Here is a 14364-nt window from a genome sequence, read left to right as displayed (position 1 = left end):
TTTTATTAAATATTCTTTATAATGCCCAATAGTATAGTGTGTCCAAGTTAAGGGTGTCCAGCATGGGGATCTCGAAAGAGGTAATAAATGCAGACTTGGCTAACTGGGAGAAAAGTTGCTTGTCCGAGGGAGTAGTTTCGCGGCGTAAAAAATTCTCCAAAATTATTTTAAGTTTTTCAGTTACTTCGAAAATGCCATGAATAATAATTAAATTTCTTTTCTAAATACGACCCTGGTGTGTTACTCTCCTTCGTGTTTCTTCTTCTTCCTCCAAAGTATATTGATGAACATAATTTTTTATGACATAAAAAGAAATCAAACAGATCGAGGTCCGGAGAGCGGGCTAGTGAAGGACATTCACTATAACGACACCCAGCTGTATTCAGAATACCTGTGGTAAGTTCAACCTCGCGAAGCGAAATTTCGAAATGTTCACTGCGTACAGGTAGCGTTTAGAGGGTGTCATACTTTCGACACTTTAAACCTTTAGAGATGCAATGATAGTTACATGGAGGAAACGTCGTACCCAAAAGACTGAGGGTGAAAAATACCGCGACTGTAGATGTAGATTCTCGCAATCAAATATAGTATATATCTGATGATATAAGTCTCAATAAATTAACTGGGCTTCAAATTTAAACTAAATGTCTCAATAAATCTGAGAGTTGTTAAGAAAATATGCAAACATGATTTAAATTTTCACGCCCTTTACCTCGGAATCGAAACGTTTGGGAACTATATTTATATAAACTTTTTGCCTTCATATTAGACGAAAAATATGTTGTTAAAATTATGAACTCTAATTTCGAGACACCCTGTATAGTGGTGTATATTTAACAAATTGAAATTTAGAAAAAAATCATAACCGTAAAATGTTGTCTTTATTTAAAAAAATCTCGAACAAAAATCCATGATTTGGTTGTATCGAGTGCATTTTCCACTTTTCCAGTCTTACTCTCGGCTAAAGCCGACATCCTACGACAAGTTTATATAATTAGTGTTGCATTAACATCTTTGGTCAAGACATATTCGAACTAAGGAATTGCAAGAGGTTTAAAGCGTTAATCATGAAATAGTATTGGATTTTAGAAATGGCAGTAGGCGATTATAATTTACTCTGGATTGTATTAGAATCTACTGAAGGACAATATAAATTTAACCCAACAATACAATCACATTTTAAATAGATCATATTAGAACATATTTTCCTCTAGACGAGCTGCCTACAAAGAAAGTAAAATCGTATCAGTGTTATTCAAATGAAACCCCGTAGAAATGTATCGGCTTTTAATTGAATTTCCATAACGAATTCCTCTACTTGTCTTACAATTCAACTCATAATAGCTTGAAACCGTTGGCTTCGATTGAAAATAGAGAGTTTAAACAAGCGACATTTCAAACACGTGTGCATCATAGATAAAACATAAAACTCTAATAGATCTGTAAGTAATGAGTTGGTTAAAACTACAATAAAATAAAGTTTCTATAATTAGAATATTATGGCTTGACCATGACTTCCACGTACACCATAATGAGATAATGATGCAGTCCTTTTCACGATTTTGTTAAGGACTAAACTATCTAGGACTACAGGACTCAATTGACTATTAGATCAAATTGTAGTCCGGCTTTTAGTAATGTTAATTAGTTAAAAAGTAACACGGAAAGTGGGTTTAAGCACGCAAAAATCATCTTTTGCCGGTAAAATATTTTGTACATATGGTATATGCATAGATATGTTCATTAATTCTCGAAGGACCATCCATACTTATTTATTGAAGTGTTTCTGTGATCAAATTTATTGAATGCTTTCTGATACTTCACATTAAATACACATTAGGACTGAGCGATATAAGAAGGTACAAATGCCTCTTCTTTCGTTTCGTCTTCGCTCGATTTTCCATTTCCCGATGTGTAATTATGGACTTCATTATGTCTTCACAGGTTTCCCTTCAATCTTGCATTTACCGATCGAATCCTCTTAGGAAAGAGAAACTAGATCACGTCCTCCAGACATTTTTTATTTATTACCTACCTTTGCAAGCGATAAAGAATATATTTATTTGTCATCGCACTACTTTACGTTAACAGGTTCATTTTAAATTAAATATTTACAAAATTATCCTTTTAGTATGTAATAGACGAAGCTGCCCTGCATTAAAACTCGAGGAGGTGCAATACGGACTCTTAAGAACGTTTCGAATTAAAAATGAACTTCCACATAGCATTTAACGATTATTTATTTTGGGTTGAAAAAGTTTAAAATCTGCAAAATGGTGATATTACACGATTGAACGCATCATTTTTTATTGAAAATGTTAATTCTGAAAAACACCCAACAGATCTAATGAAGCCGAGCTGTACACCCAAGTTTTAAACATTAGATATGGTGTACATTCCATTATTTACCGGTTAAAGTCTCGAATTTTACAACTGCTTGGTTGTAAAATGAAGGTTTACAACTGGGCCTCAACAAAATATCCAGGCAGCAAGCATAATAATTAAAATCTCTTAACTCAACAGCATGCTATAACCGGCAATAAAAACCGCTTGTTTAAAACTCCTGTCCCTCATCCGTTTAAAAGTTGAATCGATCTGCATATGAAGCAAACAAACGTTTATTCAAATGTAGCATTTTACAATATCGTGTTTATAGTGCTAATGGTAGACCAAAGTTAAGTTTAGGTCAACGCCTGAATTCAGATAGGAGCACGACTGTTGGTTGATTTAAATAGGTCAAGCAAGAAATCGATAAGTCTATTGAGCTCATAAGTTAAACATGATTTAACCTGTTCATGTACACTAATAGTCATGAAGAATGAAAACGTTAGTGGTGAAAATCGATTGGTCGAAGAGATATTTCTTATTTTTAGAGAAAATGTGTGAAACTATTGCAGAAGAGTAAATATAACCAGGTATTATATCGCTGCAACTCTGAATAACGGACATAAATAAATGTGTAAAAATTTTGTATTTAGTAAAATTTCTATTAGAACCTTTATTTCTTGACAAAGTCCAAAAATTGCAATTTAAGCAAGCTCAGCAAATATAGGTGCCAACTAAAGCTAAACATCACAGGTTCCGGACTTTCGCCTTGACCTAATTTTCGGATTCGAAGCAGCAAACATCAAAAAAGTCTGAAAAGCATTGCAGTGCTTAATTGTTTCAAATTGCTCTAGATCACTTACATTAGCAATAGTTTTTATGTTCTTGTATCCAGTACCATATATCCTAGAGGAAGTATCCATATTCGAGATTTCCTAATAGAACGGTATTATCAGCTTCACATAAGACTGCGGAAAACCACTCACGAGTTCTTCCAAATATTTCTGGGGGGCTCGACATAGTTTTCCCTTTAAATGATTTTTCTTAAAATATATCTACGTAGATAACACTTATTGTCTATGCACTTATGGGTACGCCATTTTGTCTGAAGGCTGACATGAAGTCCGTCTTGAGGTCTTCAGGTAACGAAATATTCCTAATTCCTAAGGTCACATTAGTTAAGTTGCGCACTATTAAACAAGTCTATTCTTGCCGATTGAAAAATGTGGGTGATAGTTTTTTAAACACATAACAAACTCCATGGTGAACGTTGGAGAATGTATCACGTGGAACTTCATCGCGTCTGCGTAAAGATTCGTGAATGACACGAAGAAGGCTTGAAAGCGGCACCGATATCCTTTACATTAAGCACTGAGCAGACTTATTGGCTATATATGACGTCAGAGGGTACAATATTGCGGAACACGTTGCCATGGCGACCAAACAGCTACGATCGTATGCCAGTTAGCCCTGATCAATAACCGAGAAATCGGCCCTAGTGTTTCTCCACTGTTGCCAAACTGATGAGAAATTCCTGAATTTACCGACGAAAAATTTTATACTTTAAAAATATAAACTCATGCTCCTAATGCCTCTAGGGGATAAAATGTTTTTCCCAGGACAAGAAATAAATGCCAAAATTGTGAGCTTTATGTGGAGAAGTTCTGCGAATACTACCCAACAATTTTTATAAGGCATTTTTTTCAAGAAACAGTCTTGAAAATCAAATATGCCGCCTTGAATGAAATTTTAGGTTTTGGCCGAGTTCCTTGACACTACGGAGAAGATATTCTGTCAAGAAATCGTATTCTGGCCAACGGTGTAGCTACCGCAGTCCATTAGCACCATCTGCAGAAATATGTCCTAAACGCAGAAATTTAATCAATTCAGAAGCAGATACTTATTACCGTAGAAGGTGTAAGGGATATTAACAGAAGGAGCACTGAGAGTGCACTACTAGCGAAACTTCTGAGAAAAACTTGCTGCATTAATTGAAGGTCTCGCCATTTCCAAATTGAGGTCACAATAAATTCCTCTATATGTAATATAGGTAATACTTTAAAATTTGATCGAAATTAAATTTGAGATTTAATCTAATATTGTTGGAAAATAAGGGGATAGAGGGACCACGAACGGTACGGTTTCAATTATGAATAGTTCAGATTAATGTGTTGGCTAGGGATTTTATTTTACAGCAACATATGAGAGTCAGAATAAAGGTTTTGGCCAATCAAGTTGCCGAATAAAATCTTTTGTCCAATCCAATTGTCGAATTAAATCTTTTGACCAATCAACGCCGCCAACAATTGAATTCTCACTCTTACATGATCTTATAGAATCAAGAGTATATTTTACAGAAAGACATAATGTGAAATGAAGCTCATACCTAAAGGTAATCAAATTAGTATTTCTGATGATTGAGGGTTGTAGTACAAAAATAGTTTAATGCACTTGTACACACCTCCTTAATAAATCATTTAAATCTACCAAATAATTATTTAAAAGATATGTTTCAGTGATTGAGTTTTAATATTTTTTCCGTCATATCTTTTTGAGCCACTGCTGACCAGCTGACATGGATTGAGCCCCAGATGTTTTTCCATGCCGACTGTTTGAAGGTTGGCGCGTGTCCCAAAAAGTAGAAATTTTACATGAACAACCTATATGTATATAGCTTTTGAACGTTTGCTTTTCAACCGTTTGTAATTTGTTTCACATTTAATAGGAGACAGAATTACGTCATCACATGATATATATCACAGTGTTTTAGTCATAAAAGAGTCACTATAAAACTATAAATTAAGATAATCATTCAATATAATCAGTAATTAAAGCTAAAATCTAAAAAAACCGTTCTTAGTGCTCATTGGTGCACTCAATCCAACTCGACATCATCCTTATGGTTTGAAAACCTTATAAGATTCCTCCTCCTTCTTAGCAACGTTGTGACTTCTACAATTTGTTTCACTTGCAGTTTTAATTAATTTCACGTATTTTACTAGGTTTAATATTTAAAGTTACTAAAAGAAGTTTAAGTTGATTGAGACATCCTTATTAATAAGGAAGATTAATTAAATGCTTTAACAAATCCTTCCCTAACTTTTACGTTAGAGTAATGTGACAACACAGCTGAGGAACGAATTTGTCTTGACATTGACACATCTCCAAGCGTCAACACAACATAACCTTCAATAGAAATTGGGGCCATTAGTCATGAATAAATAGAAACCAGTGGAGTTTATTTCCCTTTTTCATCCATTTGTTCCCAATAAAATAGCACAGAAAACTATGAAATGAATGTAAGAATATATTCTTTATTTGTACATTTACATTGAAGACCCCAGCAGAAGATGTAGCTCAAAACCCCACCCAATTTCCACTCAGTTGCAGAGATGAAATAATTTTATTCTGAAAGACTGAATTACAACTAAGCTATGACTATGCCTGTTCCTCGGACTGAAAATAAGGGCCATTGCTTCTGGTGTTTGAAAGCTGTTAAATGGATTCCTGTACTTTTTATAGTGACAATTGTAATTTGGTCCTATTATGCTTATGTTGTTCAGTTGTGTCTTGGTAAGTGGTTTTAGTATTTTATGCATTTATGTGTACATAACTTTATTAGGAAATCATTCATAGAGAAAAATGCAAAATGAGTTGTTACCAACATTTTATTTGTAGTAAACAAAAGAAAAAGGGAATAAGGAACAGGGCTCAGATATTGTACATTAGATTAATTATGTAATATACAGTTTGATTTTCAGTATAATAGGCAATTATTCAAAAATAAGTTATTGGGAAAATGATAGCTGTTAAAATTGGGTCTATAGTTAAGTCAGTTCAAACATGATGGGCAGTTTATGTACATTAATTCTAAAAAATCTTGCAGTAGGTCGTGAACTATAAATATAGGGTGCTGATTATGCTGTTTATTGTTGACTATCAAACCCTCAATGTGTATTTATGTAAGTAGTAAGTAGTCCTTAAGAAATACAGTATACAGCTTTTTAGCTCTCCTATTTTATGAATGTTCGGAATGAAAAAGCAGCTTATTAAATTAAGATACCAGTTTCCTGTCAATTGCTTTGGGCTTTGACAGACCTTCACTTCAATTTATTCAAGATATGCTTAGGAAATTTCAATACTTACTTGAGTTTTTTTTTTAACAATCACCACTTACTTGCTCTTGTTAATAATGAGGTTGCCATTTTAAAAAGACATTCATAGCGTCATAGTATAAGTTTGTGTTTGCCAGAATTTGCACATATAAAAATTAAATATCTTCAGCTTGACCAAGAACTTCACTGTTTCAAATTCTGAAGAATTGTATTTCATAGACAGTTTTAATTGCACTATAGATTAACTTTGATATGAGTCACACCCTTTTTTCTTTTATATTTTTTTATTCAATTATAGATCCTCCTAAGGCTATTTTTTAAATTAATTCTATAATGTATTTATATAATATCAATTACAATTTGTCATTTAGTCTTAATCAGTGCCTACTTTAGCTTCAAGCCACTTAGACTTATTTTTTACCTATAATTTTGTTTCTTTTCCAGTTACAGTTGAAAGCACTTTAGGACAAATTCTTTACCTGTTCTTTTTCCATGTATTCTTTTTTATGTTTTGTTGGTGTTATGCCCAAACAATCTTTACAGAAATTGGACGAGTGCCTAATAATGTAAGTCCAGCACCTTCAACTTTTAGAGACTGAAATGCCCAACTTATAATATTTCAGTTCAGAGTGGCAGAGACCGATTATGAAGCTTTCGTACAAAACAGTAATTCCTTAGAAATGCAAAACAGAATATTAGAAAACTGCGCCAAGACTTTACCAGTAAAAAATGTGACAGTGGGAGGAAGTGTGCGGTTTTGTGAGAAATGTAGAATGGTCAAACCAGACAGGACGCATCATTGTTCGGTTTGTGGGGAGTGCGTCTTGAAAATGGATCACCATTGTCCATGGATAAACAACTGCGTCTGTTTTACGAACTACAAGTTCTTCGTGTTGTTTCTAGGATATGCCTTGCTTTATTGCATTTATATTTGTTTGACATCTCTTCATTATTTCATCGCTTTTTGGAAGGTACTTTGATGCAATGTTTGCACTTTCACAAAATTGTTTTACTATTTTCCAGGGTGATCTTCAGGGAATGGGGAGATTCCACATTTTATTTTTATTTTTCGTCGCTATTATGTTTGGGGTCAGTTTGATGTCCTTATTTGGATACCACTGTTATTTAGTACTAGAAAATAGAACTACATTGGGTAAGTTGAGTTTATTTTACTTAATATATACATTACACAAATGCTATTTCCTTTTGAAGCTCTTACTGCTTTTTATTCCCATTCTTTAAACTTTTTCTTATTTTTCACCTCTTTTATTCAATAGGAAACTTTGTACTCTTGCAGAAGCATTTAGGCCTCCATCGTTTCGAGGTGTGGGAGCAGATAAATATGGTTTCCATTTAGGTCGATTTAAAAACTTCAAACAGGTCTTTGGAGATGATCCTAAGTCATGGTTTCTCCCTATTAGTACAAGGTATGTGTTTTTTCAGTGTTTGTGTTTGAACATTTTAATAAATTGTCAACCTATCAGCATTTCATAAAAGCAGCCTCATATATAGGTGTGCATACTTTAGCTGTGTTTATTTGCATTTAACCTACATTAACTAATCATTATTTTGCCTTGCAGGTATTAAATTATAAGTAACATACCATATTTATTCACTTAGATATATGTATTTGTGATTTTAAAGACAGGTTTGAAGTGACCTTCCGTGTCACACGAAACCGGAAATATTTCCAATTGCATTTTGACCGACCGTGAAAGTCTTCACGGTTTATTAAAGTCTACATTTAAACTATTTTTTGGTATTTCAGTTTGGTATAAAACACTGATTTTTAAAATTATACTAGTGTTTCTTAATGATGTGCTTTGCAGTAAATCCCTACCTTGATCCGTGGCATTATCAAAAGTAAATCAATTAGTCAGGTTGTTATGAAAAGTTCAGTGTAACTTTGCTGTAAAATTAGCTTAGTTTAATTCATCTAGATTATAAAATTTAATGCCTAAGCTGGCAACCTACGGACGGGAGAAATACATTCTACAAATTGGTGCATTCAACGTGAATCAACGGCAATGCAACAGCGTAAATAACGATGTCACTGCCTCTCGCGACTATACAGACTGTATTTTCTTACTTATTTCAATGAATGGCTCGTCAAATATTGCAATAATTCTGGCAGTACACACAGGTCATAATTTGCATTAAAAATATATAGAGGATAATTTAAAAAATTCGACAAGTTTTTACCCTTTTAACCATTCTCGCCGTTATTGATCCGATTGCGCTGTGGTTGAGTCCAACTAGTGAGTGGCAATACATTTAGCAACGTGAATACATTACACCAAATATGTCAATTGCTTTTATTTTCTTCATAAAATGATCCGAGATCACATCGTGAAATATTACCACGTCATTATGAAACACTTTGTATTGTGAGTTCAGTTGATTTCCTAAATACTACAAGAATTCCCTGTCCTACGCCTACTTAGGCTACTCTTAGTTAACGCAAGCGCTTTTTATTTCATTTTAATACTGAGCACTGACCTTAAAAATGATAAAGAAGTGGTAATAAGCCTTGTAAAATTTTTGGAATACTAAAACCATCTTTTCCGATTATTAGTCCATTGGCCTTAATTGGGTTCGTTTGTTCGTGAAAGAGCAATTTGGCGGTTGGCTTCATTGAACTGCGTATACAGATAAATAATTTTCTAGTTTGGGTGATGGTATACAGTACCCTATGCATACGAGGCTTCGTCCAAGTGTCAGTTACAACGCGGCGGACAACGCATTAAACAGGTTAGACAATTTCAGTTTGCCTACACCTATCTAATATTAACGATAATAATCAACATTATTTACACATTAACTGTTTTAATGGAGTTCAAAGATTGTTCTTTATGTTTCCTAATAGCTGAAGGCTGTTGTTTTGGTGTGCTCTCATCTAGACCCAAAATAAATTGCTGTGCTTCAAACCTTTGTTTAAAGTAGTAGCTGGGCGTATTTTGGGAAATATGTAGTATACATGTTTTGTGGCTTTCAAAAATAGTTCAATATACAGGGTTAACCTTAAGTAGGGGTTTTCCTTTTAACGCGTGCATATTTTGGTTTTTGCGATTTCGAAAAATTGTCATATAAAAATTTTGCTAAGTTTTTTAAGGTTTGTGTCGTGTTAAAAATTAAACCTCCACTTAAAATTCTCCTTGTACTGTGTTGGTAACTAACAAGTAGACTTTAGTGTTAATGAATACATATCAACAAAAATATATAACAAATACATATCAACAAAATCTGATATGTAGTAACTTTAATATAGGAGGCTTCTTCAACTAAACTTGTGCAGTGAACCGGATTCATAAGAACTCTAAGTTATTTTTTTTTAATTCTCTGAGCCAGATTTCTGTGTTCAGATCATTATAGATTTAAATATTCGACTTATATCTGAAGTACGTTACGTTTACGGCATTTCAAAGTAATTTACATTTACTTCTCGTGCATGTAAAGTGAGTAAATTATTATGTAAAAATTCTTTGGTTCGCTACTAAATAGATTTTTGACCTCCTTCAATTTAAGCGTCAAATCGATAACTAAGCTGCACCAATTTTACCCATTATTAAGTTAAAATTAAACCAATTACCAAAATGCTTCCAGCACTGAATTTTAGACAAAATCGCAGAAAATTTGTTAGAAAATAATGAAGATAGTTTATTTTGGAGAGATTTTTAATGTCCTTTAACTTACGAACTTCGAAACATAGTTCTTAAATCGATTAATATTGTTTTAACATTTATATAAGCTTATAATTAATCTGCATGTTACGTGATACATCAGATTAAATTTAAAAAGAAACAAATTTAACTAACTGCATTTTTCCTAAGGAGCCGCAGTGATGTTCCGAATCCGAAACCAGTAAACTGAATCCTGACCATACCGAAATATCTATCGTAGTGTCAAAGTGATCCTTATGTGCTTAATTATAAGTGTTTTTTAATAAATGTTTTTTGGTAAATATATTTCCGTTTCTGATTTTTGAAAATCCCAATTTGTTACTAAAACTAAAATCTCGTGAAGCGTATTATGGCATTTTGCTTGTGTTCTGTAGCAATTTATAGAAGTGATTTTAATCCAAACAGATACTTTACAACTTTTTCTAATTTATTTGAATCGACAAACATGTTTAATTATTTGCCCGGTACTTTATAACTGAAATTTGTAATTGGAAACTACGTAGCTGTTTCAAGTGCCCATCAGTTTTAGCCGTAAGCACAACTGACATTTAAAAGTTTATGTGTGTATTTTTCTCTATAGTGTGGGAGACGGTGTAACGTTTCCTCAAAGACACCTGGACGAAGACCAGGAAGGATTGCTTCATGATCATCCATGGGAAGAAGAGGAAGTTTGGTATCCGTAATTCTATTGTACATTTTAAACCATGGGAATAAAACAAGGTTGTAGTGGTAGTATATCATCAGTTTTTAATAGTTCATTTAGTGCCACCGTAATTTCTTAAATGTAAACCTTCGTTAGCCATTGTCGCGCATTAAAAATTGTTATCATTTGAATTAAGCAAGTTTTAAGAATAAGATAAGTTATTAGGGGGTTTCAATAACTTATTTGCCATTTTTATTGTCAAAATCAGGGTGGTGTGTCATTTATGTGAATATTTATTAATATTTAAAGTTTTGATAATCCCAATAGTAGAAATTTTGATTGGAATTAATGTCACTAATCAATTTTACATTGATGAATCGAGTAAGACTAACGCAATTTGGGAAACAAGCTATAATACATTGCGTAATGAATGCTTTTATGATTTATCCACCAAAGAGAACTAATTTATTTCAGCTTTTCTCACATACTGTCGCTTAATTCGCAATAAGTGACTCTGTGAAAAAGCAGTAGGTAGGTAATTAAAAGGCTTTTAAAGTGTAATCACACTTGAATAGCAAGTACAATCTTGCCATTGATGTGTTAAATTTCAACTATTGATACAATTTATCTTAGACGTAAATTTAAAATATCTTCGAAGTTTTGTAATTGGTAAGGGCGTATATATTTTGTTTAAATATATATTAAGTAAGAATCTAGTCAAATCTTTGTATTACCTTAATGGGGAAGTTTAAGGGAAATGTTTATATTCAATGGTGTAACCTAAGGTTCGTTATAAATAAACTGAAAATTTTAGTTCAGAACTAAATTGGATTATTACATTTTTATAACTACATAGCGCCAGTATTAGTGATTTGAGATCAGAGTAATTGATAATTTTCAGCTTTTAGAAGTTACATTTTAGTACATCAGAGTTACTCCGCTTAAAATTGTATTCCTAAAAAATTATCAGAGCCATGTTAATTGTATATTTTTTAGAAAATAAATATTTTTAAATAATACATTACTTACGCTTCTCTAATACCCCTTTTTTAGAAGTAGAATAAGTGTGGTTACTATACGTTTCAAACGGCATGTGCGAATTGCACTAGTTTATATTTCTCATTTAATATCGGTTAGTTCATAATAAATGACAATAACTTCAATGTAGACCTCAGGGGTGTTTACTCGTATTCCTTCTATTACCCCGAAAATAAGAGATATTCTTGGTTTATAAAAATCCGTCGCTCAAAGCAAAATTGAGCGTTACGTCGTCGAAAAGAATCATTAATATATGAAGAAACGTTTCAAGAACGAAAGAAAATATTTATTTAAAAAAAGTAATGCCATATAAATACACTTGGAAAAGCTATACGTTAAACAGCTGTTTAATAAAACTAAGAGGTCGAAATTTTCTTGAAGAAAGTAGGAGTCCACCTAGACACTTTACTATTTTGCTGTTCTCGCTGCGCTGCCGCTTGTGCTTCTAATTCATCTATGAGTTTCTTCTGCTTTTCTCTGAATGCCATTATTGGGTCGTCATATTTACTATAGACTTTCAAAACATCCCTTACATCATCTATTCCATTGTCAGCTATAGCTGTAAAATGAATTAAAGGTAAAAACTAATTTAAATACTAAATCCCAGACCTTACTTTTCAAAAAGGTCACTAAATCCAAAAGAGAAGTATCATCGTCGTTGCCCGGCCATCGTTTTACGCAAAACAAATTCTCAGGGTTGAACTTAAGATTACTGCCATTCCAATCGATGCATATGACCTTGCTTAAATCTCTATTTAAGTTGTTTAAACTTTTAACGTGGTGTCCCCCAGTAAAATGAGTGGCATCTCTGACTAGTTTATAAGCTATGATGTTCTTCGGATCAATTGCTTCAATTAACGGAAATACCGTCATTCCTTGCTCTGCCGTATATATAACGATTTCATACTGATCTTTAAGAGATTCTAGGAAGTAATCCAACACTGGAAATTAATTAAATCGCTAAATTAAGATTGGAGTGATTTACATAGAGATATTTAGATGTCGCCAATTCGCGGATTTTATATGTAGAATCACAGTTTATAAAAAAATAGTTGCTTCACTCTTTGATATTTATAGTTTGAAAGCGATTATTCATATTATTATGATTTACAAATAATCTTAATTTAGATTCATAAGATGCGGAATGAATAATTTGTCAGATTTAATGTCTACACGCGAAAGTCTCTAAGTTATTTGACGCGGGAAAAGCAAGGTCAACTAAACTTGTTTTAAACACATTAAATCAACGATCTAGACGAATTGGTGACTTAATAGTACCAAGATCCTTCTTGATTCCTAAACACTTACATGGCCTTTTTTTAAATCGCCAGCCAGTTTGGTATGTCCAATCTGGATGTACTAATACGTCAGTAACTTCTAGAACTAATGTATATTTAGGTTGTATATAAGGATATTGCAGTGGATCAGGCAGTAACTTTTCCCTAGAAGGTTCTCTTATAAGCTAGAATGGAAAGGAGTTAAGGCTTTTATTTTTATTCAAAATTCTGGAATATGTGTCTGCTATATTATGAACACAAAATGTCAACAATTTTTCTCTTAGTTTTGACTACCTGCTTGACATCATAATAATATTGTTTGATTTAGTTCATTCAAACTTTAATCTTTGCTTAAGGGAATATAGGGAAATTAAACATAAGAATCTATCTCATGAACAATCAATTTTGAGTTATCTACGTTCAATACCTACCTTTCGATAATAATCTAATTCTCTAATTGTCCTCAAGAAATATGCTTTAACAGCTGGAAAATCAGAAAACTGATCTCGCAGAGGCAAACCCTCTTCATCTCTTTGAGGAGCCCCTAAAGTGACAACTAAATAAGTGCCCACTAGAGAGAAACTTATTCCAAAGAATATTAAGGTAAGTTTCATTGTGCGCCATGACTGTTCCCTCTGTTTCTTGGCCTCTTCCTCATCTACCTTTTCCTGATTGGCCTGAGCTTGCTCTTTACTGCTATCTAACAAGCTTCCCAAAGGGGTTTTATATTTTTGGTCTAAAGAGAGGTATTTACATCTTGCTTTTAAACGTACTGCTTAGTCTTACCATTTGAGTAGACCCGGGCCTGGCTAATGTTATAGTGAATTTGTATGAAACCGCGGTAGTTTTGATCATGGAAAATCATCCCATGTCTTTGCTTAAGAGCATTTCTGAGGATATTTACGGTTCTAAGGGAAAATCTCAACATTTTTTAAAGTTATTTGCCAGTATTTTCGAAGACATGATACAACTACTAACCTAACATGTTATATATAGGGGTTTTCATTCATTCGGCTTTTTATATTAGTGCCGGATAGAGAGTCAGAATAAATGTTGTTTCTTTATCTACGTTAATGCAATAAGCTAAGACAGCAGTATATGCGCGATTACGAAACTCTTTAGACTTTATATGTTTTTCTCTCTGTATTAACTTCGAAGAGATGTTAGGTGCTATTCTTTTCCGAACTAGTCAAAAGGACAAAGATAAAATGTTCACTGATCAGTGGGTATGGCCTAAAATGTTAACTATAGAAGCGTAAAATAAAAAGTTCATTTGACACCTGACA

General features: G+C 33.1%; 3 protein-coding genes across 16 annotated transcripts in view; 1 reads left to right on the top strand and 2 right to left on the bottom strand.

Annotated features, from left to right (window-relative positions):
* para (paralytic) overlaps positions 1 to 3718 on the bottom strand; it is a 28343-nt gene extending 24625 nt beyond the window's left edge. For 4 of the 11 annotated variants that reach the window (XM_066302431.1, XM_066302430.1, XM_066302424.1 and 1 more), the window contains exon 1: positions 3189 to 3718. The gene's annotated coding sequence lies outside the window, so the exon portion shown is untranslated. The remainder of the gene's footprint in view (positions 1 to 3188) is intronic. The other 7 variants (XM_066302423.1, XM_066302426.1, XM_066302425.1 and 4 more) reach the window with 3 other exon arrangements.
* A 1764-nt stretch (positions 3719 to 5482) lies between these two features.
* LOC136350417 (palmitoyltransferase ZDHHC15B) lies at positions 5483 to 11787 on the top strand. Of its 4 annotated transcripts, none has more exons than XR_010734153.1 (7): positions 5484 to 5898; positions 6885 to 7006; positions 7064 to 7411; positions 7464 to 7593; positions 7718 to 7867; positions 9108 to 9191; positions 10271 to 10405. XR_010734153.1 is itself a non-coding variant. In XM_066302071.1 (7 exons), exons 1-7 carry the CDS (start codon positions 5760 to 5762, stop codon positions 10801 to 10803), a joined length of 1056 nt encoding a protein of 351 aa, XP_066158168.1. In that variant the 5' UTR covers positions 5485 to 5759; the 3' UTR covers positions 10804 to 11787. The 4 variants fall into 4 exon arrangements, 2 of the variants coding, with proteins under 2 accessions (XP_066158168.1, XP_066158169.1); XM_066302071.1 differs by lacking the exon at positions 10271 to 10405 and adding an exon at positions 10701 to 11787 and having other exon boundaries at positions 5485 to 5898; positions 7738 to 7867; XR_010734154.1 differs by lacking the exons at positions 9108 to 9191; positions 10271 to 10405 and adding an exon at positions 10701 to 11787 and having other exon boundaries at positions 5483 to 5898.
* Positions 11788 to 12065: 278 nt separating this feature from the next.
* Positions 12066 to 14082, bottom strand: LOC136350774 (mitochondrial import inner membrane translocase subunit TIM50-C-like). The gene is made up of 5 exons (XM_066302841.1): positions 13865 to 14082; positions 13510 to 13814; positions 13110 to 13263; positions 12416 to 12742; positions 12066 to 12360 (listed from the first exon to the last, which is right to left on the bottom strand). The coding sequence occupies exons 1-5, from the start codon at positions 14004 to 14006 to the stop codon at positions 12158 to 12160; spliced, it is 1131 nt and encodes a 376-aa protein (XP_066158938.1). The 5' UTR covers positions 14007 to 14082; the 3' UTR covers positions 12066 to 12157.
* Between the last annotated feature and the right edge of the window lie 282 nt (positions 14083 to 14364).

Source organism: Euwallacea fornicatus, chromosome 3 (assembly GCF_040115645.1).
Source record: "Euwallacea fornicatus isolate EFF26 chromosome 3, ASM4011564v1, whole genome shotgun sequence".
Lineage (NCBI taxonomy): Eukaryota > Metazoa > Arthropoda > Insecta > Coleoptera > Curculionidae > Euwallacea > Euwallacea fornicatus.
This window is presented reverse-complemented; position numbering and strand designations above follow the sequence as displayed.

Coding starts and splice junctions, on each gene's coding strand:
- LOC136350774 (XM_066302841.1), bottom strand. CDS start 14,006: ATGTTGAGATTTTCCCTTAGAACCGTAAATATCCTCAGAAATGCTCTT. Junction 12,743..13,109: donor GCGATTTAAAAAAAGGCCAT/GTAAGTGTTTAG, acceptor ATTAATTTCCAG/TGTTGGATTACTTCCTAGAA. Junction 12,361..12,415: donor TTTAGTGACCTTTTTGAAAA/GTAAGGTCTGGG, acceptor TTCATTTTACAG/CTATAGCTGACAATGGAATA.
- LOC136350417 (XM_066302071.1), top strand. CDS start 5,760: ATGACTATGCCTGTTCCTCGGACTGAAAATAAGGGCCATTGCTTCTGG. Junction 5,899..6,884: donor TGTTGTTCAGTTGTGTCTTG/GTAAGTGGTTTT, acceptor TTTCTTTTCCAG/TTACAGTTGAAAGCACTTTA. Junction 7,594..7,737: donor AGAAAATAGAACTACATTGG/GTAAGTTGAGTT, acceptor GTACTCTTGCAG/AAGCATTTAGGCCTCCATCG.